Below are 27,596 nucleotides of genomic sequence, written 5' to 3'. Positions count from 1 at the left end.
AGTGGTGCCAATAAATGAGGTCAGAGCTGTAAATGAATGCTTTTCCATCCTGCTTCCTGGCCAGAAAGCGAGCAAATGAACATATCTGTGTTTGATGATGTCTCCGCAGAGCACCATCATGGAGGACATGGACTTTGAGCGGCGCCGGGAGCTGAGGAGGCAGAAGCGGGAGGAGATGCGCCTGGAGGCTGAACGGTGAGACGCGTCCCGGGTTGTCTCTTTTAATATATGTATTTTTATTCAGGCGTTTCTCCGTGGGCTTAAAGAACACCTGCGCCTCAGAGGTGAATCTGCTGCTAAGGATTTTTTTTTTTTTTTAATGGATGTGGAAGCAGTTTCTTTTGTGCGACGATTCCCTGGTTGTTAATTCTCTGCACACCACCTCTGATGCTCACGCCAAGTTAGGGGAGGACGTTAGCCAGGAGCCGGGTCTTTTAAAAACATCACTCAGCAGATATTGGCTTTCCCTAAAGCAGACAGGAAGAAGAAAGGCTTGATAAGAAATCTGATACGCTCTGTGATGACCTTTAATGTTCAATCGTGCCCTGCCTCCCTGTTTCCAATTTTCTCTCCCAGATACTATGGCCTTTTGAACCCTCTTTTATTTAGTGGAAGAAACTGATTAAACTAAAGTTGGCTTCTGCAAATTGATTCAGCCGCAACCCGCTAAAGTGGACTAATCAAAACGATAGTTAAAAGGCGTTTTTTATTGCGAGGGTTTTATACAGAGTGCGACAAGAAAGCGTTTAGACTCACTTTTTTTTTTTTTTTTTAGTTTTCTAAAAGCCCTCTTCATCTTTAGAGCTAAGGAAGAGTCTGATTTGGATGCAGATAACCATCCAAGGTCACTTGCTGCTTAGAAGCCTTTATATTAGAACCAGCATCACTTATGGAAAACAAAGTGACACCGGGTTGAACTCTGCAGAACGCTTAGATGGTTTTTCTCTGAAAATTCGTTCTGAGACATTATGAATATGCGAGTTGTTTTTTTTTAGTAAAGAGTGAGGCCAGCTGCTCAAGGTGAAATTGTTTATGTGCAAAGGAAAATCTGCAGTACACTTGAGGTAACATGTAAGGCACAGTCATTTCAAATTGGTGTTAAGATTAAATCTGCTTTGCACCTGATAAAATGTAATGTTTTGGTATTGCTTTGAATTTAGGGCTAAATTTTTAAAACTAAATTTAAATGTGACCAAGGCTGCTTTACTGCTTTAATAATGGTCTTTGGCCGTTTAAGTCTGCAAAAGAACTACTTCCTCTATTGCTTCAAAATAAGAGTCACAAGTGTAGATTAAAGGATGTCAAGCTTATATCCGGTGCAAAACAATGCTGTGAATTTAAACAACAACTAGATATGGCCTTTATGATGGACTTCACTTAAACGAAAACACGTGATCAACACTTTTAGTTCTCCACAGAGACTAAATACTGCATTGCTGACATGCTAGTTGCTAACACTGTGCCAATTATCTGATAACCTAATTTTTCATATTTAGGTTTTAAAAATCTTTCTGTGGATGGAAAAGTCTGTTTCATGCAACCTTTGAGGTTCTTAAAAAAAAGTGTCAGTTAACTTTCTGCCTACCAACATGGACAGAGTGATGTCCTACTATTTTAAATTACTTTTTAAAAATGACTTGAGCGCTTGTAAACTTTAGCAATCAGATATCAAACAAATTATCCTGGGAAAGCATGTCGTCGCGGTAAGATGGGCTTCTTATGTATGATTACAGTCGTCAAGGCTTCTGCACTTGGTTTTCTGCCTGTTTTCATTTGGACAGCTGTGTATAAAAGCCAGGTGTTTTAACCTCTATCAGCAATTGCTAATTTAGTTGTTGCATAAGAGGATAAAATATGTCTGAATCAAACTATGTTGATATTGGATTTTCTAGAGACACGGTGCGCTTGTGTTTGGTTTTCCTCGGCGAAGGTAAGTGGGGATCGCTCTGGAAGCCGAAAACGATGGCGAGGATAGCACTCCTCATTCAATTATAGGTTTTTAGATTCAAGATCTCTACAACCACTTTTTGTCTGTTATGCAGAAGTAATGTCTTGAGGGCCTCTTTTAATTTCCACCTCTTAGACTTTCATGCCTCATTTCCTCAGATGCACTCTTAATAGCTGATTTAAGTGAAGCTTAATGGTTTCACATCTCCCTGCCCCCCTTCTCACAGTCCACTGCTTAGAATTATTTATACATTTTTCAAGTGTTTATGTTTATAGAGGAGATGGAGTTGGACAGAAAAGCAGACTAAAAGAAAAGGCAACGGAAGAGATCAAAAGGGTCAACTGTGAGAAAACGTTGAAGCTTTTTGGGAATTCATTTATACTTTGTCCATGATTTTATGTATCAGGCAACACAGATCTCTTGTTGGTGTTTTTTCTGACAATACATTAAAGCAAGCCATATTTATAGTGTTGTTGTAAAGTATTTCCCTCTTACTTAGTTCAGCAGATTTGTCTTGGATCATCAAACTAATCTTATTATTCCACAGTGTTAACAAAAATGCAGTTATCAAATGATTTCTTTTATTAAGAGGTGGAAAAAAGCTGTACTTAACCTCGCCCTGTGTGGAAATTTAGCCACACGCTAAGGCTATCCCTGTTAGATCAGGGAATCGGGAAATTATATGACAACATGAGGTAGGAGAAAAGATGCCAAAAAGCAGCTCATCAGGTCCCAATTTAAAGAATTCATGAGCAGGTAAGAAATGGATATTGACATCTATTGCATGTCTGGAAAGCGTTAGAAAGCATTTTATTTTAAGGCTTTATGGCTGAAATAAACCACAGCAGGAGGCAAGAATAGGGGAAAAAATGGACGAGTGACGAACCATCCAAGGAGATGCTAGGCTGCCTAAATTATTCCCAGAGCACATCAAGGGACTCATTCAGGAGGTCAAAACAGAACCAAGTACGACGTCGAGAGCAAGATCGGATCGGTGTTTGTGGGTAGACATGCAGGGCGATAACCGCACCTGAAAACAAAAAAAAAAAAGAATGTAAACCCTCATCTTGATCTTTATCTTGATCTTGATGAGCTCCAAGACTTTCGATGACATCTTGAATGAACTGACTAGACAGAAGCAAAACATTTTGGAAAGTGTGTGTCCCCGTTGCATTTGGCATGAAATTACACACTTTCAAAGAACCACAAACGGTGGAAGGCCGGATTTTTATCCGATTGAGGTGCTGTAGCAGAAACTTGAACAGGCATTTTATTCTGGAAGATTAAAAGGTAGAGTTTCTCCTCAGAGATCTAAACGGCCACTGCCAGTCTTTCCAAACCCTAGATGCCAGTTGTTTCTCTGAAGGATGGCACAAACAGTTATTATCTTTTTTTCCACCTGAAATAAATTAAATAATTATTTGAAAACTGTATTTTCTTTTCTATTTACTCAGGGAATTGGTACCATTTGGAATAAAATTGGTTTGATGATGACAAAAGGTAAAAACAAATCAGTAGGGAGGCATTTCAGCTCTGAGTTTCTTTGAGGAAGAATGTGGGGCCTGTAGGGATGCTAAATTCCTGGCTATTATGTGTTTACTGGCCAGCTCTCCATTTACTACATGCTTGGTCTCTGCTATTGTCTGTGCGGTAGAGTGTGAGTGGTAGTGTGGTCAGTGGGTGTTTGCATGCTGCACTCGATCATGTTGTGCTTTGTGTGGGGCGAGTTCCTGCGTGGAGTAGGTTTTCACTCTGCGTGTTTCACCTCCAGAGGTGATGAAAGCTTGACAAGCTGCGTTCAAGATTTTTTTTTATTTTTTATGTTGAATCCATGTTTGGTTATGTATGGCGTGGAAGACAGGCAGCCAAGTCTTCCCTGTTCTGTTTCGCATCAGCCTCCGTTGGTCGTATGGAAGTCGTTGCTGAGACAGAGGTGCACGGAGGGCTTTCATTTACTTCTCAGGTTTATTCAATAAAGCCACAGACGTCCGCATATTATTCCTCAAAGCTTTCTCACACGCTCGTGTTCTTCAATTCCCCAATCAATGTTACTCATCAGTGCCGGAGTATGTTTCCCTTCAGCGAGAAACACTCGCACAGGAATGTCTCCAAAGAGCTCATAGACATGGAATTTTCTCATTCGATTCTGAAACCATGCAGCTTTGACTGAAACTGATCTTTCTTTGTGTAGAAGCATACGCGTGTCAATAAAAAGTTAATAATCGTCAATTTAAGTGTACAAGCTTTTCTGGAGTCTGGTAGAATTTTAACTTTGCTGTTCAGACAGCTACTATGTGATGTGTTTAGATGTATAATTTTTTTAATAAAGCTGTTCATTTTCTGATTACATATTCTGCTGTAACATTTGCATGTTACAGGTTTAACATACACGTTAAACCTGTTTTTAACAAAAAAAATTGGTGAAAACCACAAAACTACTTGTTTTTCATTTTTCAACATGTTTAGCTAGCAAAGCTACCTGTTAGCTTTGTGCTAACAAGTCAGCTAATCATCTATCTTTGCAGAATTTTCTGACTTATAGCATATGAAAGTAGTCATTGTTTCTCAAGCTTTTCTGGTGTTGTCTTGAATTTATTTTCCTTTGCATTAGCAAAGAAAAAATATTAGCTTTTCATTAGCTAGCTATTTGCGTTTAACCTGGTTGAGTTCTGTGCTACAAAATAGTGGCACATGTTCTGCTAAAAGTAAAAATAATTGATTTTCAACAAATGTTGGATAAGATGCTATATCTTATTTATAAAATCTGTTTTAGTTTTTGTAATGATGTTTGTCAACATCAGCTTAATTTTCAGACATTTCAAGCTAAAACAAAGCTAGCTGGTAGCTTTATGCTAGGCTAAAAGGAAGAGTAGATTGAAACTTTCTGGAAAATTTTTACATGAAAATAGAGAAAAGGTTTAATGATGATCAAACGTCCAGTAATGTCTTGTTGCCACAGTCCAGATGTTAGGTCTTCAAAGGTCTTCAAAGGTCTTCAAAGACCTAACATCCAGATGTTAGGTCTTCAAAAACCTAACATCTGTTTGAAATTCTGAAGGATGTGCAAACTTGTACTGGAGAAGAGTGGCGGATAGTCATACTCTGATAAATCTTCCTTCTAATGGTTTAGAATACCCACAATTATTTTATTTTATTTTTATTTATTTTTTTTTTTGAGAATTAAAGACTAGGGTTACCATGAGTCCTACAATGTGTTAACAGAGACGCACCCTGATGAAATCCACATGTTGGATTGCTTCAAATTCAAGGGAGCACAGTTGCTCATAATTCTGCTGAAGAACAATGCGTTGAAGGGGAGGGGGGACCAAAACGTACTCCAATAAGCAAGCATTTTTCATTTTGAAAAGTCATTTTCTAGCAATATGAGGCAGCTTGTCTCAAGACAGTTTTAGTGAAGCGTCTCAATGATCACGCGTCTGAAATGAGAAAACGCTGAACTATTCCTTCATCTTCTCTCCATTCGGATGCAGCTTTCTTTCTGCTGACCTACTCCTACCCTTTCCTCTTCATTCTTTACGCCTCTCCTGACACTCCCCTCGAGAGACCAGGAAGTGCTGAGGAAATAACACCCATCCCCTGTGAATGAGCCATGTCAAACAGTCCCCACCCTGGCTGAACACCACTCCAAACATGACCCGATCGTGCTTCGTAAACCTTCGACTTCTGACAGGGACACGGATGGACATGGACGGAGAGGTTGATACCTTGCTTTTTAACACTCGCGTGCGACGTTTATCTGCGAGTAGGAATAAATGCGTTTGGGTGGGACTTTGTATCAGCTAACGTTGTGTATCCTTGGAGGGACGCAGGGAGAGTGGACTGTGGACCGGCAGTAGGAAGGGAAATGATCCAGGGAGACCAGCGTGGGAATGGGTCAGCATTTCTGACAGCCCAGTCCAAGCCCCCGCCCTTCACTCCCCCCCAACCTCTCTACCATCCTTAATTCCTCTACCCCGCTCGTCCCTGCAGCCTTTCTCTTTTCACTTTCCTCCCTCGCATCGCTCTGTCCCACTGTTGCCACGGAGGCTTTAAGAACCCCTTTCCCATGGGCATTTCACAAATTATTTTCACTGACATTTCTGGGATATTTTCTTGTAATGATAATATTTGGACATTTTTCTCCCTAATAAGCTCACTGATGGCGATGCTATGTCTGCAGACGGTTGATTTTTTTTTTTTAAAGCTCACTCAGACCTATGCTGTATTGCCTTATATTTTCAGCTGTAAACTCATGTCAAACTGCTGTGTCTTGAACTTTTTTGTTATGTTAGAAAAAGCTTAGTCTATTTTTTTTTTTTTTTTTTAGGATTTCACGTGAACATAAAGTTGTGCATATTTGTGGAGCGGAAGGGAAATAAAATCATTTTTCCTGCCACGTAACAATATCGCGCTGCAAAGTGTTGACACATCATAAAAGCATAAAAGTTCCACTCACAGAACGCGGCTGTAACGTTGACAAAATGTAGGGAAGTTCAAGAGGTGTGAATACTTCTCGCTATAAATATGTAAGATGTCACCTTGTGGTTTCGAATGTTGTTTCCTTTACATTCTGTGTTTGGTTTCCCTAGAAACAGACATCTGTTGAAGGGTATACACCGGCAAACGCACTTAGCAGCAGCTTCTAACCGTGGCTGCACATCATTTTGTACAGGAAAAGTTGGCCGTGATAAAATCTGCAGATTACTCCTTTTTCCATTATTGTGCACACCCTTTCCTTCCCGTTTTTCATTTCCCGCTTCTCCTTTTTGTCCCTGCTCCCCGTTTTGCTTGCTCTCTCTTGTCCTCTGCTCCCACCTCATATTTCTGTCAGTATGCTGATAGAGTTTGGGGCCCAGGTACGGAAGGAGGCGGTGGGAAGGGGAGGGGATATTAAATCAGAGCTTTGCTTAGTGCATGCGTCTCCAGCCAAGGCTGTGATTGACGGGAATGCTAATTCAGCTTTTAGGAGTTTGCTCTTCTCTCCTACTGGGGGAATCTTTAACCCTGAGATCGTCGTCGTCATCACAGCCACCAAGGACCCTTTTGTTCCATATTTAGCCCGTGTCTTTCCCTTTTTCTCATGACATTCGGTGCCGTTTCTGGGGCGGACCAGTCCCGTGGGAGCTACGCCGGTTGTTTCACAACTTTTTTTTTTTTTTGTCTGTAAAAACATCACGTTGCCATGGCAAGGTTAATGTGCTTTCTATTAAAGGGGCGTATAGTTAAAGAGGATGTTATTTAGAAAAGCATATATATTACTCTTTTGAATTGTGGCTGAATGTAAGAGCACGGGACAGTTTTATGAATTTGTTAGGCTTTTCCTGCAGAGAAATATAATAAAATGTAAAATAATTCCTAATATTCTCAATTCTTCCAATGTAACTTATTGCTAGTGTCACGAGAAAATAGGTTTCCTTACAGTCATGGGGGGGAAAAAAACTAAGTAAGTTTAGGCCGACTTCTTTTGGATTTAAGAGAAAAAAGGAACATCCAGGAGCTGCTAATCAATCGTACTTGATTTATGGCTCAACAGCAAGTGTGACCACATTTTGGAAGCCTGCTTAATCAGTAATGAAATGGAGGAGTCCTCTGTGTAAATACAATGCCAAAGCAGGAAGACATCAGCAGTAACCTCAAAGATGCAACTGCTGCTGCCCGTCAGTCTGGAAACGGGTTATAAATCCATTTACCAAACAGTCGAACTCTTGTCTTCCTACCGGGGGGAAAATAGGATTCTTGGTCTGCTGATCTGAAGCATAAATACTTGCTAACACAATGTGAAGCTGGAAAGACATCAGCAATGACCTCAGAGCAGCAAGTGTTACTCCCTACCAATATGGGAAGAATGTCGGGCTGTTTCCAGGTTATTTCAAGTCTCTCCTCCGCTGGTGAAAAAGATTATTCCCAGATTGTTGGGCTAAGGGATACAGATGTGTATTAACACAAAAAAGAGCTGCTTTCTGGATAAGGGGGGTAAAAAAGGACATAACTGCATGACTTGGGGTTTACCAAGCTGCATCTGAACAAACCAGAAGACTTCTCGAACACATACTAGTAGAGATGTTTGGCTCCAAAGCACTTTGTCGTATTGGCTGAAGCCTGAACCACATCAGCTCAAACACCATCCGAGATCTTAAGAGATTAGAAAGACGGCAAATTTAGCTTTTTTTTTTTTTTCATTTTCTTCCGGCAATTCTTGTAATTAAGTCAATTTCATACCCCAAAGTTCCCCGACTTAAAGAATCACACACGTAAAGCGCTGCCTGACATCACCGACGTCACCGTCCCACAGGCCTCGCCTGGGCGTCAGCAGATTTATCTGCGCTGTTATGACAACACGGCCCATGTGGGAGCAAAATTGGAGCCAGAGCCAGAGAGACGGGTAGCAGCCGAACGGGGCGAAATGAAGGGAAAAGTTGTTCACAAGCTGTAAAACTTTGCATAAACCAGAGCAGCTTTGGCTCCGCTCACCACACATGTTGCAATTAACATGCAGAGGCATGCTTCGCTGGCTGACCTCAAGAAGCTGCGCTGCGATCTGCGGTAGCTAGGGCATGTGGTTCGCGGTGGGAGTGTAAAGGTCAGCCAGGGCAGCGGCGACGAAGCGTGGAACTCTGTTCATGAACGTGAGGTGGCCCGATTTCAACCAGAAGTCCTAAAATTTAAAGGGGGGGCGAGAAAAAACACCAAAATGATGACTTTGATGTCGGGCATCCATATTTAAGAGGTAGTTTAGTATCGGAGGTACTTGGAAGTGCAGCATCTTCCATGTAAACTGCTTATTGTAGCTCATGTTCGGTTGCACCTTCCTGGATCCCGTAAGCCGACACTGGCCCCAGAGGAAGGCCTGGACTTGTTGCTTTTCATCACATCTTTAAAGGGAAATAGACCGTGAACTTTTTTATTACCTTCTTATGATGTCTTGTTGATGCAGGGCATTAAATAGATGTAACCACAGTGTTGTTCTTTGCCTCTTTTGTTTTCTTTTACAACAGTACATCCTTGGTAATGTCTGGGCATTGTAGTAAATAGAGCAAGAAAGTTGTAAAACCTAATTCAAAATCCAGATGTTTACCCATGTCCAAGACTCGACCTCCTCTGGCCGTTATCCCATCTGCTGGAGGCTTGACCAGATACCTCCAGGTGGAAAATCAGCAGCAGCTGAAAAGCTGCTGTTTTTTTTTTTTTTTAAATTGTTGTTGTTTGAAGCAGTAAAACGTCTTTGATTTTTATTGCCTGCACTTCCCGCCGCTTAATCGGCACACTTGTTTAGAAAACAGTGTGAAATGCAGAAAATTTGAGATTAAATTTTAAAAAACGATCTAAGAGTGGAAAACATATTTTTACAGAAACGGATTTTTTTCCCCCTTTTTTACAAAATTACCAGTTACATCATAGATTTCAATAAAATAAGTACAACTGAAGCATTGTTTTAAGTTAAAGATGCACCAAGAAATCAACTCATGATCAGAATTGACTTTTTCTTTTTTCCCCTTCTGCCTGCCTTTTCTGGTGGTCAAAAAATCAGATATTTTTTTTGATCAGTGAATGCAGCATATCTACTACGTCATGCAACACTCTTCGGTGCGGAAGTTGTTCCAGAAGGATTAGCTGTGTTTTTCTGGAACACATCACCAGGGAGTGATCCTAACTAGGTGCCTGAACCGCTACAAGTCTGACTTACTGCCGTCAATGTGGACCAGGTTCTGATGGTGGTCACACTGGAACCTGACAGCACATATAAAGGGGTCTCCATGTCCATAAAACACATGTGAACTGGTTAGGTGAACTTCCATGCACCTTTAGGATCCTGCTAAGGGTTTTCCATGGCCTGGATGAAAACCAGAGTATTCCCAGGCTCACCATTCCAGTTCAATTAAAGATTAAATAACGTGACGCTTTTAGCATGCGGATAAGTGCATCCCTTGCAAAAACATACAAGATTATCACTGCTGTAATTGAATTAATGTACCTTTGACATACATGTCTATAGTTACTGGCTCATTCCCGTCATGTCAGCACAAAAGAACAACTTGTCTCTTGATTTTATTTCAACTTTTCGTTTAATTTTGTTCATGTTCGAGAATCCCAATTCCTGGTTTTAATGCGTTTCTCAAAAAATTAACTGTTAAGATCGCTTATAATTTAGACCAGATTTGGACAATCCCGAAACACTTTCATGGCTCTCTCTTATCCGCAGCCAAGCGAGGTCTCAGGCTGACTTTTTATCGCTCGTGAAAACTGCAGCCTCGATAAGAAGTATTAGATGTCTCACAGCTGACAGGTCAGCGTGATAAGAGAAAAGGAGTGGGGCGGGGGGTGTGAGGAAAAAAAAAAACCCCCGAAGCAAATCCATCAGCTCTGGTCACTGTGGTGATTACAGTCCAATTTAAAGAATCATTCACTTTGAAGTTTCTGACTTGGAGGTTTAATTGAGGAAGGGAAGAAGGGTTGGAAGTTGGCTTAAGAGGGAAAAAAAATAGAAGAAAATGTCCTTTCGTCCTCTCACTTGGCTTTTCTTCTTCTTCTTCTCGCTGCCCTCAGCATGCTCAGGAACGATGACGACGAGGAGGAGGCGGCCCGGGAGAGGAGGCGCAGGGCACGTCAGGAGAGGCTGAGGAACCGGGAGAGCGAGGAGCCCAGCAGCCAGCCGGACGGCGCCGTCTTGACCAACAGCCACAGGTGACGCTCGCGCTGAAACACGACTGTACGAACTTCTTGGCTCCCAGTGTCGCTGTTAAATCAGGGCTGGAAACAAAAATGCAAATTATAGCGAACGGTTCAGCTCTCCCTCAGCAGGGGGGAAGTTTCCTGCTGGTACAGAGTTCAGCTTTTTAAGCCACAAACTAGAATAGCTGAGTAAATGGCGCTTCTTCATCTCAAATGAAATGTCGATGACCTAGATAGTGAATAAAGCAAGCAGCAAATTGGGAGGACTTCCTTTCTAGAAGAAAAAAAAAAATCCATGCTTGGTGTCTCAGTAATGTATGATCTCATCTGAAAAATAGCCAAAAAGGGAAAAAATCCATTGCGTTGCATTGGTTGTTTGATGAATCGTCTTTGCAACAGTGGAAGTGGTGGGATGAACCGACATCCAGAAATACAAACGTCGCTTTGTGGTCATGAATGTTTCCTCCCTTTGGGCTCGGAGATGCATCCTGGGCTGGTCAAACAACAAGGGGTCTGTGCCCGAGGACGCGGAGACGCGACCAAGCAATAAACCATTGTTGATCGTTTGCAGTGAGCGATAATGTTTGCCAGACGTTTTAGGCCAGAGCAGTTTGAGTCACGCTGGTTTTGAGCGAGGTCGGAGGATATACACTTTCAGACGGTCTGTTTGTGTGTTGGCTTAAGATTGATTACGCAGATGTAGGTATTTGTTTTGGACGTAGGTGTGTAAATGTAAAGTAGTGATTTATTGTGTCCTACCTGCAGTCACGGCAATCTCAGTTTGGAAAAAAAAATTAAATATTCCCATTAGCTAAGCGCTAACCAGAGCAGGGTTTCCATTCAGGAATTCATTTGCAACCTTAAAAAAGTCTGAGTTTAATCATTAGCTCTCTATTAATTATTTATATGTTATATATTTTAAATGCTTATAGCTGAGGTTCAACTGTTTACTCGCTAAAACTCTATTTAATCCGTCTTGCCACAAATCTAGTATTACTTCAGAATTACAATTAAACAAAGTAACTACAAAAATGGGACAGATTCATAATTAATAATTACGTAAGCCAAATAGTGATGCAAACCTTGATTTCCATCACCGTCCATTTCAGTGTTAAAAACCTAACTAATTGTAAAAACATGGTAATAAGAGAATAACAAAAAAAGTTAGCTTTTGAAAAAGTTTCCCTGTTTACTTCACTGATGCACAAACTTCTTTTATTGCTAATTTTTACATAACAGACCACACCACAAAAACTCAACAAACCCATTTTCTCTCAATTCTTGTGCATCCTGTCAGATTTGCCCTGACCCTGAAACTGTTCGATTTTGACCTTTTGCTGAAAGGTTGAAGGACTGAGAGGAAATGGTAAACGGTGTGCAATGAAAAATATTTCTCATCTACTTCGCATTATTCGGCGGCTATGCTAAGAATGTTGTGCTTTAGTATTTTGATGTGCTTTATGTGGTTTTGTTTAGTTTCTCCAGCTCTCCATTATAAGCACATTGATTTACTTTTGAGTCCATATTTTTGGTACCAGATGCTTGAAAATAACGCATCTTAAATGTAATCATTAATAAACAGTGAAATAAATACAACAAAAAAAATTACAAAAACTGTAAAGTGCCCTTATAAACACGTTGTCTGAACAGCCGCCGCCTTCTCTGACCTAACGCAACGATCCCCCGCAGTGAAACAGTTTGTCCTCTTCCTCTCCCCGTAGCGTGACAGAGTCCGTCTCTGTGAGCAGCTCCTACGGCGGCGGCGGGGATGACGAGGAGCTGGCCTTGCAGGAGCGCATGGCCAAGCGCGAGGAGAGGCGGCAAAGGCGCATGAAGGAGGCGCTGGAGAGGCAGAAGCAGCTGGAACCCGCTGGCGACGGCGTCAGCCAGGAGAAGAACAGCACAGAGGAGGAACGGCAACCCTGGCGCAGCCGCCGCTACCGTGACACCGTGGAGGACGAGGAGAAGACTGAGAGCAGCAGCTCGAGGCGGGAGGAGAAAGAGCAAGAGGAACCTAGAGAGGAGGAAGAGGAGCCTGCTCCTGAGAGGGAGGAAGAGGAGTTAGAGGAGGAGGAGGAGGAGAAAGTTGAAGTTGTGGAAACCAAACCAAGAAAGTCTAATCTGAGAGAACAGGTCAGTCATGGTCATCTGTTTTGTAGTTTTCAGGCATTAACACCAACTTTTTAACATTACAACATATTTTATTGTGATTTTATGTGACAGTTGTGGATAATTGTGAAACAGAGGGACTTTTTTTAAACTCTGCTGAAGAAATTGATGATTGTAAATCTTGTAGACAGCTGGTGGCATTGGATCTATTTCCAGGTGCCAGGTTAAGGTTTGTCAGGTTTTATTTTTAAATCATGAGCATCTATCATATAAAATCCCAATGGAACACATTGAAATTTGTGGAAAATTCAGAAAAGTTCACGGGGTTAAATGACTTTTTGCTGACAAATACCTGCAAACACGATGCTTGTCTCTGCAGGCATCAGCAGAGGAGAGTGTAATGCAACACAAGGTATGCCAGCCAAGTCCCTTGGAGATTTATTTCTCTTTATTTTAGCACAAATCCTTGAGCGAATCCCAGATTTGTGCTTCAAAGAACTGCTGTAATCCCTTTTCTTAGGATCTCAATGAAGACGAAACCCATTCGGTAGTCGGTGAGAGTTCAAGTCAGGCCAAGTCAGCAAACTCCGAGGCTGAGGAGGATTCAGTAGCATCAGGGGAGGATGAAGAGGTACCTGAGGATGATTATGTAGATATCCCAACAGAGAGCAAGAGTTTATTACTAAATGACATTGAAGAGGACTTTGAGGTATCTGATATACAGCAATCAGAGGATAATGAGGTATCATACACGCGGTAAGAACTCCAGTGTAGGTGTGCTGCACCGCTTCAAGCGAAAGATCTTCCTGGGTAACTTCAGCGTCACAATCAGACTTCTTAAGGAGTTCGGTAAAGAGCAAAAAAGAAAAAGAAAAAAATGTGGTGCGATTAACCGAGCGGGACGCTGAAATTACCCGAGCACCTGGTGTCTGTGGCGTGGTCCGCACCGTAACCGAGGCAACTCCGTTACGTTCCACAGAGTGGTGGTCACTGTGTTCCTTCTGCAACTCTTCCACTTCGACAACTCGTCACGTTTCAGTCACGTCTTATTTGGATTTTGCTCACAATCGACCACTCCCTCCCTTCTTTCTGCGTCTCCGCCCCTTTTTTAACCTCATGCCCCTCACTGTCGCTGTTGTCGTTTGTGTGTGTGTGTGTGTGTGTGTGTGTGTGTGTGTGGCAGCAGGTGAACGAGAGAGAAGAGTCTGAGGAGGATCAGAGGAAGCATAACGGAGGACTGCATGATGAGGCGGCTCCCAAACAGCACAGGAAACCCGAGAGGACCCTCAGGTGCGCACCTGCTGCGTCTCTGTCTGCTTCTCGTGCCGACGATGCGGTCGTCTTAAATATTTCTGAACTTTTCACCAAGTTGAAACCGGGTTAATTAGCCGTTGTGGGACGTTTGTGAAGATTTCACACTGTATAAAATATGTTCCTTTATGAAACTTATCTTATCCAGTGTCAGTTCATTACTTTATTATTAACCGATTTATATTTATAGTTAATGTTATCCATCACCTGTTTATCTGTCCATGTATCCATCTATCTGGTCATCTCTCCATCCATTTCTGTTGAGCTGTTCCTCATTGACTGTCTGCCTAAATAACATTATTTGCACATAAATGTCTCAGAAATGTGGCCTTTTATTAATAAAACAGGAGTGTTAGTATTGTTAGTATTGTGAGAGAAAAGCTGTACTCAGTTATATCACGATAATATAGTAGTAGTGTTCTGAAATTGAAATTGTATAACATTAAGTTGAAATAACACTAGACTGAAGTTACATTACAATAGTAAAATTGCAATAATACAAGAAAAAACATTGTAATGTTAGAATAGTTGTAAGACAAAAGCTCATATTACGAGAATAGATGTATATTACCAGAATGAAGTCATAATATTAGTAAAATGAAATGGTAACTTTACAACTTCCGCATGAAAAATAATTAAAATGAGGAATGTTGAGCGTCTTGTGAAGTGATACTTTGGTAAAGATGTGTTTAATCTTTAAACGCATCAGCATCAAATTATTATCAGCAGCAGGACTTTTGTTTCGAAGAAAGAATCATGGACTTGATGAGCAAGTCACAAATCTTTGCTACTTTCTTGTAATTTTACGACTTTATTCTGCTAGCATAACTTTATTGTGTATTCGTCAACACTTTATGGAACCACTTTTTGTTGCAATTCCAGCTGCAGGTCTTTTGGGGGAACAACTCAATCTGCTTTGCGACTCTAGCCAGAAACGTTTCGCGAGCTTTACCATGCAAAGCAGTACTGTGTGTGTTTTTTATGTTCTCTGAGAGAAAATCCCTCGGTGTCTGTGTTTAAATATTAAGCTCAGATCAAATGTCAAGCGGGTAACCCTAGTCGGTGTTTTCGTGTCCGCCTCAGCCGCGGCAGCGTCCGTTCCCCCGAGGTGTCCGCCAGCGACGAGCAGGACGACGACGCCCGCCTAGAGGCAGAGCGCAAGCTGGAGGAGCTGAAGCGCAGGCGCGATGACGCCGAGAGCGAGGAGTTCGAGAGGATGAGGCAGAAGCAGCAGGAGGCCGAAGCCGAGCTGGAGGAGCTGAAGAGGAAGCGGGAGGAGAGGAGGAAGGTGCTGGAGGAGGAGGAGAGGCAGCGGAAGCAGGAGGAGGCCGAACGTAAAGCCAGAGAGGAGGTAATGCTTCACCGACGGTGCTTTCACCTTTTTCTTCTTCGACGATGGCAGACTCTAGATCTGCGCTTCACACTGAAGTCCTCGCCCTATTTATTAATTCTTAACCCACCGTCTGTCACTCTTTCCTCTTTCCTCACCACGATGTCTTTCTGTGAGTCTTCCTTTGGGTCGTCGTGTTCGCCTAAATGGAGGCGTCATCGCTTTTTCCTTCCACCCGAGGGCCCCCGCGCTCCCGCCGTCACCCGGGCCGGGTCGTCTTTGTTGATCTTGGCACCGAACGTGGCGGCCCGTCTCTCGCCATCGGCCCCCGCTCTCTTCCTCTTGTGTGATGTTAATGAGGCCTTTTGGTTAGTAATTAAAAGATGGCCCAGAGATACAGAGGGACTAATTAACCAAGACAAGGAAGCTGGAGAGGGTTGACACTCTGCCAAGCACCAGCCATTGTCTGAATTTACTACAAACGCCTAGTACGCTAATTGGTTTTTGTAGCAGTTTGTTGGGTTGTTGTCCAAAATGGGCCGTTGTCTGACGGAGGGGGCGAACTGTAAATAAGAATATCTTCTGAGGAGCTTAGCAGGTCGGTAACTTGCTGCAGTTGGTCAACTAAATTGGTTTGATTCGTCTTTAATTGGTTCTGATTGTCTGACTGTCTGACACGTTGTTTCATTTTCCTGGCACCGTCCTTGGATATGAATATATTTCAAGAACATACAGTTCAAAAACAGATTGCTTTTGTTTTTGCTTTTTCATCACACAACAAAATTCATCCAAAGTTTGGATTAATCCAAAATCATTTTTATAAACGTTTACTTTGGTAAAGATGTATTCAAACTAACTAATTCAGATTCAGACTTGGTGGATGTCACAAACTCATGACATTCTCCTAATGGATTTTATTCTACAGAGCAGAATTCTTGGTTCCATTAATTACATTAAAAGCCCCACATCATGACACAGCCACCACCGTGTTGGACTGTCATGTGGTGTTCGTTTTTCTTAATTGATGTTTTGTGGCATATATGCAGGGACTCTCACCTTTTTGAAACATCCTCCTCTGTCTCGTCAGTTCTCCAAATGATTTCCCAGAAGTCTTTGGGGTTGGCGCTGCGGTCAGTGTCGGCTTTGGCCTTGGAACGTTCAGCTCCCACTGAGGCTATTTTTGCCCAGTTTCTTGCTGTTGCACACTGACCCTTAGATTTTCTTGAGGTCTTCAGTTGTTTTGGGTTCCTTTGCGACCTCTTTGCGACCTCCTGGGCAAGAATTTGATTGGCTCAGCGAGAACGTTTGGTAGATCGGCGACTCGTGGGATGGCTCCACACCGCTCCACGTTTTCTCCATTAGTAGATAATGGCTCTCACTGTGGTTCACTGAAGTCCCATAGCCTTAGAAATGGCCTGGTATAATTTCCCAGACTGATAGATGTTTATGACTTTGTTTCCAAAGTGTTCTTGTATTTCTTTAGATTGCGGCTTATGAGGATAATCTGTAAATTTTTGATTGGTTTTGAAAGCTTATTTCCCTACATAAATTAAATAATCACTTACAACAGACAAAAAGACAAAAAAACAGTGCAGAAACTGAAGAAATCTGTAAGGTTGTTGTTTTTTTCCTCTCCTATCCTACAAGTATTACTTATGAAGAGTTTTAGTGGATTGCTGGTTTGACAGTGTCCAGCAGCTTCAGCAATAACAAAACGAATGTAAAAGTAAAGTCCCGATCAAGCCTGCCTCGTCTGTCTGTCTGCCGCAGGAGGAGAAGAGGAAGATGAAAGAGGAGATTGAAAGGAGACGGGCCGAGGCTGCGGAGAAGAGGCAGAAGGTGGACGACACCGTGGACGGGGAGGGGAAACCGTTCAAGTGCGTCAGTCCTCGAGGCTCTTCTCTCAAGGTAAGCTCACCTTCTCGAGCTGTCACTTCAAGCTCACATTAATTATTCTTTTAAAATCGGCTCCATTCCTTCAAACCTCTCATTCCATGATGGTGAACTCAGGAGGAAAAGTCCTCCAACCACCAAACCGATCTGGTTAAAGTAAAGAAAACTCTGAGGGCGGGGAGGCTGAAATGTATCTTTAAACCTAAAACGTTGTTGCTTGATTTATTTTTTATTTTATTTTTTTGGCTTCTATATCTGTCTCCATTAGGGACGGACTGGTACAAGATTCTCACGGTATGTTGTTAACCTGCAGGGAAAATACCATCATATTACAGTCTAATCGAGTGTGAGCATGGTCTAATTACCCGGCATTCAGGCTACAGGCTCATTCCTTCATGAATAATGATGACACTATGAAGCCAAGCAAGGCGAAAAACATGAAGATTTTTGAAATGCTGGAATTAAAATTTCGTCCTGAGATCTTTTATCCAGTTGTGCCATGTTAAAGTAGACTTATGATTTCTGGTCGGATATAAAATAGTTTTTCTTGTTGCAGCAGGTAGAAACTACTTGCTGCAACCTGTTTTGTTTTATAACAAAACTCACAACAAACTCTGAGTACAAGTTGTTTTGTAATTTCTTAAACTTTTTTTTGTACATGCCAAAGATCCTAAGCTGTTGTTGAAACGGCGCCCCTGGTGGCCAAAAGTGAGACGTTTTAATTAAAAACTTACTGGATAGACAAATAGTGAACAGGTACATTTTCACAGCATTGCATCTTTTGCCTAAAATCTCCCTCATCTGGCAGTACTTCAAAGTTTTTACTCATTATCCAAAATGTTAAAAGATTAAGACTTCTTTAGGTCTTATTTATGAAGAGTTATCTCACAAAGATCAAGCATTTCGCACAAATGAAGAGAAGTTCAGTGACTCTTTAAAAGTCTGCAGATACCTTATCCTGTTTATCACAAATAAACATGTATAAAAAAGATCCACATTTTGTGTCCCGCACTTCCTTTCCTCTTCATAAAACTGTCACAGATAAGGAAGGTTTAAGTAACTTAAATGTGAATAAATGTCTCCAGTGTTGCCAGAAGTCAACTCCCACACGCTGAAAACCAAGGGGGATTTTCAGCGTGTGGAGAAAACCTAATTATGGACATTTAGCAGTAATATGGTCCTGGCCCAGAGAGACCCCCAGACTAAATGAGGGCTCTGATGGTGAGCTCTGATCACACCAGAGTCCTAAATGTCGCCGGGTTGTAAATAAATTTCAATTCTCCACCTTTCAGACACAGCCTTACTTTGTCATCATGTTCACTGTAGGTACTGTTGTGCATGTGTGTTGGGGGGTGTTTTTATGCATGTGTGTTTGCATGCTAATGAAGGAACTTAAGGTTGTGATTTTGTTGGAATGTGTGCATTTTTACACAGCTGCACTTAGAAATTGTGGCTTCCAGCAGTTTAAACATCTATACGGTTAATGTTCGTATTGGACATCACAGAAATGTGCGACATTGTCACTGTCATTTTCAACGTATTGAAAATGACAGTTCTAACCATCAGAACGGCTAATAAAAAGTTTTTCCTGCAACTTTCACTATATGTGGGAATGTTTGGCAGCCCCAAACCTTCCCACTCAGGAATCTGACTTCAGTGCAACAGTTTTCAAAAAATGAATCCAGTATTATCCGAGGGGCTTCTTCTTCTTAAATATAATGCTAATGCTGTCGCATACTACAGCCACGGCATCAGAAACGGTCGTTTTAACTGAAACGTTAACAATTTTTTTGTTTAATGACAGGCAACAAATATCTTTTGAAAAAAATAACCAGAGTACAGTTGTTGGCTCCTTAAAAATAATTGAGACATAAATTTGATTACATACCAGCAGTGTCCTTTACTTTTAAGATTATGAATGGTAAACAAATCCAGAAGATGCAAATCTGCTATCTAGGTATCTGGCCAGCTAGCTAACAAAAGCAGGCTATTTACTCTAGCTAGCTAGTCGGCTACCTAGCTAGCTAAAAAGAGAGATTAAAAAATATATTGTTTTTCTGTCTCACTTTAAAAGTAGCAGAGGAGCTTGTGTAGGAAATTCAACAACAAAAAAACAGTTCAGTTTAACATTTGTGTTAAGGAGCTAGCAGCTAAGAAGCAACTGGAGAGTTAGCAGTGTGGCTAACACAGTAATGTGTACAGATTGACTAATACAGCTTTATACTTTTTTATGGCCTTTGTGATGTCTTGTTTTCTCTTTTAGGTGTACCAGTCCTATAAATGGAGGCATTGTATTAAAAAGAGTTGAATCAATTTCATCTAGCTGCGGTTGTACCATGTAAAATTGCACAAGCTGAGATATATTGGCTTTTTTTTTTGTTTTGTTTTGTATTCCATCCAGAAATTGAGCAATTTCCTGCTCAATTTATGTGCTGAGTGAATTTCATGCCTCAGTGAGACCTGTCAAAAGCCTATTTCAGATTTCAAAAAATACAAGCATGCAATTGAGAATATACACTTTTTTCCCCGTTTTTTGACGACGGCGATTTTTATGCATCCTGTTACATTAAAAGCATAGATAATTATGCCTCACTGCTTGGAAAAAGCTCACAGCGCAACCCGCATCTCCAAGTGCGCGCATTTCCGTTATCAGCCGTCAACCAGCATAACCCTGGTTTGTGTTGTAGATAAAGCAGAGACGGACAGCAGGCCAAATGAAGGACAGGCTGCAGGGATGTGCAGGAAAGCGATTAGGGTTAACAGGATTACTTTAACTGCGTTCGGGTGGATGCAGCTCTTTATAAAAAAAAAATAAAAATGCGTCTGAGAATGGGGAATTTCCTGTTGGGAGACTATTTTTGGAACTTCAACATTCGGTAGCAGTCGAGCAAAAGGTCTGTTTTCACAGAGAGAGATTGGGGGGGGGGAGAGAAAAAGAAGGGGAAAACGAGAGCTTTTTCTGAGCATTTGTCTTTTGTCCATCTACAGAACGTTGTGACTGAGGAATGCGGTCCCCTCTTTAAGTCTTCATGTTGTGTATATCATAAACAACCCTCTGAGATTCCCACAGTTCTACAGCAGGAAAGGAAAGAGCCTGCTCTGTTTGTCTTGTGTTTTCTGCATGTGTGTGCTTGTTTGGAGAGCAACTTTTGCACACAGAGGGAACAATGAGGGACTTTTTTGATGAGCTCAATCAAGTTTTGGATTTTAGATTTGTCCTCGAAGTTTACGTGAGAAAAATCTTTCATCCACAGTTAGTAGGGAATAATGTCCAAGTGAGGTACAAAAGCAGTATTTCTAACTCGTTTGGATCTTGTTTTCCAGATTGGAGAAAGAGCAGAATTCCTGAACAAGTCGGCACAGAAAAGGTAGGACTTCATCTAAAAGTTGCCTGTTGGTTATTTTTGTTTGATATTAAAATTAGCTCGATCTGAAATATTTGGGTGTGACATATTAATGTCGTCTCTGCAGCTCTGTGAAGGCGTCTCATTCTCCTGTGGTGTCCAAGATAGACAACCGGCTGGAGCAGTACACCTCAGCCGCTCAGGTCTGTTGTTTAAGGCTATTTATTCATTATTTACGGGGACAAAATGGCACTGGGTGGGTACGAAATCTTGTCTTTTTAATAAAACATGGCTCAGCCACGGCTACAGCTGCCATCCCTGTTTAACCCGGTCGCTATTCGTCTCCGCAGCGAGAGAACAAGGAGTCCAAATCCCCTCGCTCCACCGTGTTGGATCTTCCCATGGTCACTGACGTACGAAACATTAAGAGCATGTGGGAGAAAGGCAACGTGTTCAGCTCACCTGGAAGTGCTGGAAGCACTTTTAAGGTAAAAGAAAGAAAACTACAAAAAAAAAAAAAAGATATATTTAATTAATAATTTAATTTTGCCACCTCAATTGAAAGCCTGGACAAAGTAGTGCAGAATTATTCTTGAGTTTTCATGTATCAACACTTTATAGAACCAGCTTTTGATGCAGTTACAGTTATTTTTTTTATGGGATATTTCTCTATCAGCCATGTAAAATCCCTTTTACCCTAAAGTATCCTTTTTCTTTATAAGAAGCAAGGCATTCTGGGAAAATTGAAGGAAAATGTTTCAGACCTCCTAGTCAAAACCCGACTCTAGAGACTTACATTTTTGTCTTTTATTAATTTATTTATTTTCGACTCATTTTATTTGAGACTTAATTAGATTGAATGGAGTCCATCTGCAAGCTTCACATTTCAAGTATTATCTCAATAAATCTTCTTTCCTGTTCTTGTAGTACAATATGTCCAAAGCATAATGCTGCCACCACCATCTCTCACTGTAGAGATGTTGTGTTTAGGGTGTTGTGCAGTGTTTTTTTTGTTTTTTTTTTCTACCACACATTGCATTTTACTTGATGACTAAGAGCTGTAACTGGACCCATTACTTATTAGGTGATGGTAAAAGGCAGGAACATTTCACTTCCTCATCTATCAAACTTGCAGCTGAAACATGATGAAACGCCAAGTGTGAATACTGCTGAATGACTAGTGATTACTGCAAGTTTGGCTGACTTTTGACCTTGTTCAAACAGGAAGCAGCTGTTATAAAGACGGGCGTGGCGGGCCGCATCAACGACTGGCTGAATAAAACCCCAGAGAGCGGCAAGACGTCAGGAGGAAGGCCAACGGTAGGTCACTGCCAGGAAATATCCTGCATCGCTTTCAGTGGTTTATAAACCGCAACATTTACACAAGTATATTAAGAGAGAAATGTCCTGATCAGCTACCTCCTGTGGGTTATGATTCCTCTAGTTTCTGGGCATCGGTTACATTATATAACAAAAGATTTGAATTGGAACATTTTTTTTTCTTTCTTTTTGTCTATCCCTTTTTTTTTTATCTAGTTTTGCAAGAGAGCTTTCATCTTGCAAAATCTAATCCCTTTCAATAAAAAAAAAGTTTCTGACTCTTCCCTGCAGGAAACAGTCTGGTTGTCTAGTTGGCGCCACCTGGTGGCCACAGATATAATTGTAATTTCAACATACAGATGGAAATTGCTGACAGCAGTTGGGTGCACTCTGTCATGCAGTTTTAAAAGTTTATTATGAGCCAGTGGAGAATTTGTTTTTCATTATGCGGTTTTATCTGATGATAGTTTGTTGTTAAACACACAGGAAAAAATTAATCTTTCTTCTATTTATGCTTTTTTGTCTTGGTAAAATAAAAAAAAGTGGCTTTAAAAGGATGATTTTATGTATTGAGAGTAAAAGATTTGAAAGGCAAGTTGATTATATGTGAAAAAATTAATTGCCGCTTTTGTTAAATTCTGAGTTATCCGGTTGACCCAAAAACCATCAGTGTGGCTGAATTAAACAGCTCTGCAAAAAATAGTGGGCGAAATTAAATAAACTGTGACGTAAAAGACTCATTGGCTACTTTCTTTGTTGGTTATTAATGGTCTGAAAATGTATGCGCTTACCACACTGCAAAACACAAAATCTTACCAGGTATTTTTTTTGTCTAGTTTCTAGTGCAAATAAGAGAAAAACTAACTTACTAGAAACTTTTCGGCAAGAAATACAAGTCAATTATTCCTTAATGTTGATTTGAAAAAAGTACTGGTTCCACTGGCAGATTATTTCACTTATAATGAGACATTTTTTCCTTTTGTATAAGTGAAATATTCTGCCGATTGCTGAGCAATATTAAGGAGTTGTTGACTGCTATTTTTTGTCATATTTCAAGTGTACTGATAATTTATCGCTAGGTTTTTGCAAAGATTTTGTGTTTTCTGGGAGATCTGTAAAGGAATCAAGAGGAGAAGGATATTCTGTTGACTTTGTGTAAAACAAAATGAGTCTAAAAAACCCGAGAACAGAGTTCGAACCTCACAGCAGATTCAAGTAAGATGTGTTGGGTTTGGAATGAGGTTTCCGTTTTTCCACTTCCTCTGAACAAACAAACACTCCTCCAGCTTTTCCCTTCCTCCTCACTCTCCCAGCTATCTGTTGCTTCAGTCTAAATCAAACAGATCTACAGTTGCCGTGCGCCACAGATAAATTGCTCTGTCCCTGCCTTTTGTTCCCCGATTCACTCCGACAGGACCTGAAACCCGTTGATGTCACCAACAAGAGGAGTCTATGGGAAAACAAAGGCGCCACTCCGACAAAGGTAGCTCCTATTGATCTCCGCTCGTTCTGTGTCTTCTTCTAACATGAGCCGGGTGATTAGAGGACCAGATCGGAAAAGGGAAGGGGTGGGGGAGGAAAAAAAAAAGGCTAGCTGAGCATTACAACATCCAGATGAAGTCTTAACTATGCCATGAAGTGGTTTGTGGTCTTGGAAAGCTTTCCAGGCTTGTCCTCGGTGTCCAGTTGTTGCTACTCAAGAGAATGTTTTGCTAAAGAGGAGGCGGCGGTGGGGGGAAGGAGCCGGAATCTCACGTTATTTTGACCCCGCCGTAGCAGGAATGGAAGTAACCATCACTCGTGTTTGTTTTTGTTTTAAAGAACTCTCACAGCTAGTTGACCTCGGCATTCAATCTGGAATAAGCCTGGAGAGGTAAAGGAGTAATTAATCTGCGTTTCCTCAACACGCCTGTCCTAGAATGACCCCACGCTCTGCTGTCACGCTGTTTTGCTCTCTTGTCACGGACACAGCTGCATTCTGTTCTGCTTTGTTTGGACACCACTGCTTATTATCCTCGAAGTTAGCAATAAGGCGCCCATGAACTTCAGATATTTATTACGGGCTTGATTGGAATTTAGAGCAGTAAAAAAAGAGTCAAAACGTATAAATCAAGCCCAAGTCCGGTCATCTCGACACCCGTAACGAAGCGGATTTATGGGGGGTCCAGATCGCCGCTGTGACTGGGTGACCGGTGTCCAAACGCAGGGTGTTCACGCTTTTCATGGGTGGCTTTGTCACGTCGCAGCTTCTGCGAATCACAGCTCTACGCTCAGCTTCACTGAATGTTTTGTTGCCAAAGTTGGTGAATTTTTTTTTTTTTTTTAATCTGTACCCTTACAGACTTCCTTCTACGATGATCTGAAACATTTTGAGTGAAAAAAAAATCTGTAAGACTGCAAATACCATCACAGCATTTTATATAAAACTTTTTTTTACTGCAGAAAGAAAAGTGTGTGTGTCGAGGATATTCTGCAAAGTGCCTTGGTCAGTTTTTCATACTTGGGCAACAGCAGACCCATCTGCTGTAATGAGTTCTGTGGTCTGGGCTGTGGAGAAGCAGGGTAGTGGTTAGCGAGCTCATCGTTAGCTTACAGTGTGATGTAAGGAAAAATGATTCGACGGGAGAGGTGGATGTATTTTTGTAGTAAGTAGTTCAGGTATGTTTTTATTAAATTTCCATGTCTTTGCTGCTTTATAACCTTCATTTTGTTGTAATTTTTTTTTCCAGATGGCAGGCAGAGGAGAGACCAAATCAGTCGCTAACGGTGAGTCTTTGGCAGGCGATATGTTAGCTTGCTATTGCAATTAGTAGTTTCTTTAAAAGATTTTTATTTTTTGAAAGAGCTTTTAGCAAGAATTTGATCATTTTTATGGCTGTTTTGGAAATCGATGTCCACTTATCTTGTTAAATTAGCTAGCATTAGCATTACAGCACGGCTAGCTAAAAAATTTGTAGCGCAGATTAATGTGAGTTTGAAATGACATATACTTGTTCTTGTTGACATATAAGCTAAAGAAAATAAGTGTAAAGTCTTATTTGTTGATAAAATGAGAAGCTAGCAAAACGTTGTTTTCTACAGGAGGAAAGAAAAAATTACAAAATTAATCTGCTGTTACAGAAAGTAAAAAAAAAAAAAAGTAGCTTATATCAGTTCCTAAATATAAGTGAAAATATGTATTTATACCATTTAGCAAAAAAGTGTGAAGGAGATTTTCTGGAAGTTAACACCCAAAATAAAAAAAGTTTATCCACATGTAACCTTAAAATTCTCCTGTTAAATTTAAAGCAGTTTTATCTCCATTACCTAAAATTTCGTGCCTCATGAAGGACTAATATGTTTTAGTCCTTAGACCTGACAGATCTGGTCAGAGAGCACCAGATTTATAAAGAGCAGAGTGGGCCTATTCTTTCTCCAAGCTGTCACTTTACCCTCTCCAACCAAAGAGGGTTGCAAAGTGCATTGACGTTTTTTTTTTTTAAAGGACCACCTTTTCCCAGTTTGTTTTCCCCTCGAATGTTCACGTGAAGATTAGTGACCTTTTTGCGACACGTGTTAAATTGTCGACAGAGCTCTGATTTACACAGCACCGTGTCCTTAAAACGAAAACTGGCCACACCACTGCCCTCCCTGCTGTCTTTTTCCAGGGTGCCATTTGTTTGACTTCCACAGCCTTTTAGGATGCCACCTAAACATTGCTTGCTATTTTAAAATCGGATCGCAGCCCCTCACTCTCCTCCTCTCCTTCACTCCACCGCCACCTCTGCTCCCCTCCGGCAGTCAGGCAGGCGAGAACTTTGGCCTTGATAGATTCTGTACATGTCGATGTAATGCGCTGCTTGTTCGGTGCACGGGGGTACAACACACATGCATGCTCCCCTCCTTCCTCCTGCTTCTATAAACACACTCAGCAGCCATTGTGACGCCACTCAAACCTTTTAGCTTCTTCACTCGCGCACGGCTCCACTTTTGCTGCTCTAGACCCGATGAGTGTTAGAAGCGGAGCTCCTGCCAGGCCGGTTTTGTCACATTAATGGCTGGTATGTTGCAGATTAGTGCACCATTTCAGGCTGACTTAGAGGATGACAGAGGATCTGTACAGATTTCGGATTTGTCACCCAGAGCTGGTTTCAGGACCTTGGTGGACGTTTGACGCTGCACAACACACACGCACACGCACACGTTGGCAGCATATGTGGAAAAATAAGCTTTACTGGAAATGGTTTCATTTTGAAAATATTGCTAGCTCGTCACAGTTAGCATTGCTCATCTAATAATATCTAATGATAACCTTTTAACATTTTCGCTTTTCATCATGTTACATCCACAAACGTCTGTTTATTTTGTAGAGCCTTCATGTGCGAGATTAAAACAAAGTAGCACATATTTTTGAAAAAACCAAAGTGTGTTTGTATTCACCCTCACTCAAGACGGTACTTTGCAAAACTACTTCTATTGTGTCTCTGCCAGATTAGAATAACTAAAGAGTAGACGTGTTCAATGCAAAGGATTGATTTAAAGACTTGGAGCACATTCTCATTGGAATTTAGGTCCAGACTTTGACAGGGCCATTCTTACAAGTGAAAAAGAATTGATCTATACCAAGGGACGGCAACCTTTTCAATTCAAAGAGACACTCTTACCCTCGCTAACTATGAGAAACATTTGTCTAAAAAGATAGATTCTGTAAATTAGATGTTTTTGATTTTTAAAGCTAGTGCAATTAGACTACATTTTTTTCAGATTTTAAGAGGAGAAAATATTGTGATCTAACTTGTGTAAAGGAAAGCATGATGCTGCCTTCACCATCCCCGTGCATGGTGTTCAGGTTGATGTGGAGTTTTTGCATAATTTTTCTCATGCAACGATTGCGACATGACCAGGTGTATATTCTCCAAATTATACGGCTAAAATCTGTTCCAAAAATATCAAAAATAAAAATCAAAGCACGTTAAAAAGAGGAATGCACGCCACATTTTCCAAATTTTACTTGGCAAATTTTTTTTTTTTAAATATCGTCTTTCCATTTCAAAGTTATGGATTAAAATGTCCGTCACCTAAAATCGCAACAAAATACACTGAAGTTTGACCAAATGACTCCTTTTTTCAAGCCGCTGCTTGCGTAATGTTGCCCTCTGAATGGCACTTTGTCTGCATGTAACTACGTGACTCCAGCTCCTCGCTGTGCTCTTTATTTACTTCAACCCCGCGTGTCTGACCATCAGCCATTAACCCACACCTGTCTACCACTGATGGACTTGTATCGTGTCTTTCACCAGGTATGGGATACTAATGTCTTAAAGGAGCCACTAAAGCTGGGGACCACGACAATCCAAGATTCTACCTTTTGAACAATTTTTTTTTTCCTAAGAACCAAATGACGACCAGATCCCTACGAAGAGTGACACCACACTGTACTGAAAACACCTTCTGCATTTTGACCAAGTGTAGTACTTTTTGCACAATGGGTTAGGTTCTGAAAATAACAGAGGGGAAAAAAATAAAATAATTAAAAAAAAAAAACGCTGTGAAATTTGGACATTTTTACACCCGAATGAGTTCCCAATCAGCATTTTAGATTTTTAGATTCCTCCACTTTTTAAGTCCCCCCCCCCCCCCCCCCCCCTTTCCAAACTAAAACCACGACTCAATCCTCCCTCTTCTACTAACA

At 41.1% G+C, this 27,596-nt stretch overlaps 1 protein-coding gene across 9 annotated transcripts in view; it reads left to right on the top strand.

Moving 5' to 3' along the window:
• LOC106941466 (non-muscle caldesmon-like) overlaps window positions 1–27,328 on the top strand; it is a 123,005-nt gene extending 95,677 nt beyond the window's left edge. For 3 of the 9 annotated variants that reach the window (XM_015024529.1, XM_015024514.1, XM_015024522.1), the window contains exons 2-16: window positions 110–195; window positions 10,493–10,630; window positions 12,340–12,751; window positions 13,107–13,139; window positions 13,248–13,469; window positions 13,911–14,017; window positions 15,122–15,389; window positions 17,139–17,276; window positions 20,586–20,629; window positions 20,733–20,808; window positions 20,956–21,093; window positions 21,830–21,925; window positions 23,340–23,408; window positions 24,655–24,691; window positions 27,205–27,328. In XM_015024529.1, the coding sequence (XP_014880015.1) occupies window positions 119–195; window positions 10,493–10,630; window positions 12,340–12,751; window positions 13,107–13,139; window positions 13,248–13,469; window positions 13,911–14,017; window positions 15,122–15,389; window positions 17,139–17,276; window positions 20,586–20,629; window positions 20,733–20,808; window positions 20,956–21,093; window positions 21,830–21,925; window positions 23,340–23,408; window positions 24,655–24,691; window positions 27,205–27,218 (1,869 nt within the window). In that variant the 5' untranslated portion in view covers window positions 110–118 and the 3' untranslated portion in view covers window positions 27,219–27,328. Of the gene's footprint in view, window positions 1–109; window positions 196–10,492; window positions 10,631–12,339; window positions 12,752–13,106; window positions 13,140–13,247; window positions 13,470–13,910; window positions 14,018–15,121; window positions 15,390–17,138; window positions 17,277–20,585; window positions 20,630–20,732; window positions 20,809–20,955; window positions 21,094–21,829; window positions 21,926–23,339; window positions 23,409–23,746; window positions 23,799–24,654; window positions 24,692–27,204 lie in introns of all 9 variants that reach the window. The other 6 variants (XR_001423373.1, XM_015024539.1, XM_015024535.1 and 3 more) reach the window with 6 other exon arrangements.
• Window positions 27,329–27,596: the final 268 nt, after the last annotated feature.

Source organism: Poecilia latipinna, unplaced genomic scaffold, assembly GCF_001443285.1.
Source record: "Poecilia latipinna isolate Pla-1442-1.1 unplaced genomic scaffold, P_latipinna-1.0 Scaffold92, whole genome shotgun sequence".
In the NCBI taxonomy this organism is placed as follows: Eukaryota; Metazoa; Chordata; class Actinopteri; order Cyprinodontiformes; family Poeciliidae; genus Poecilia; species Poecilia latipinna.
This window is presented reverse-complemented; position numbering and strand designations above follow the sequence as displayed.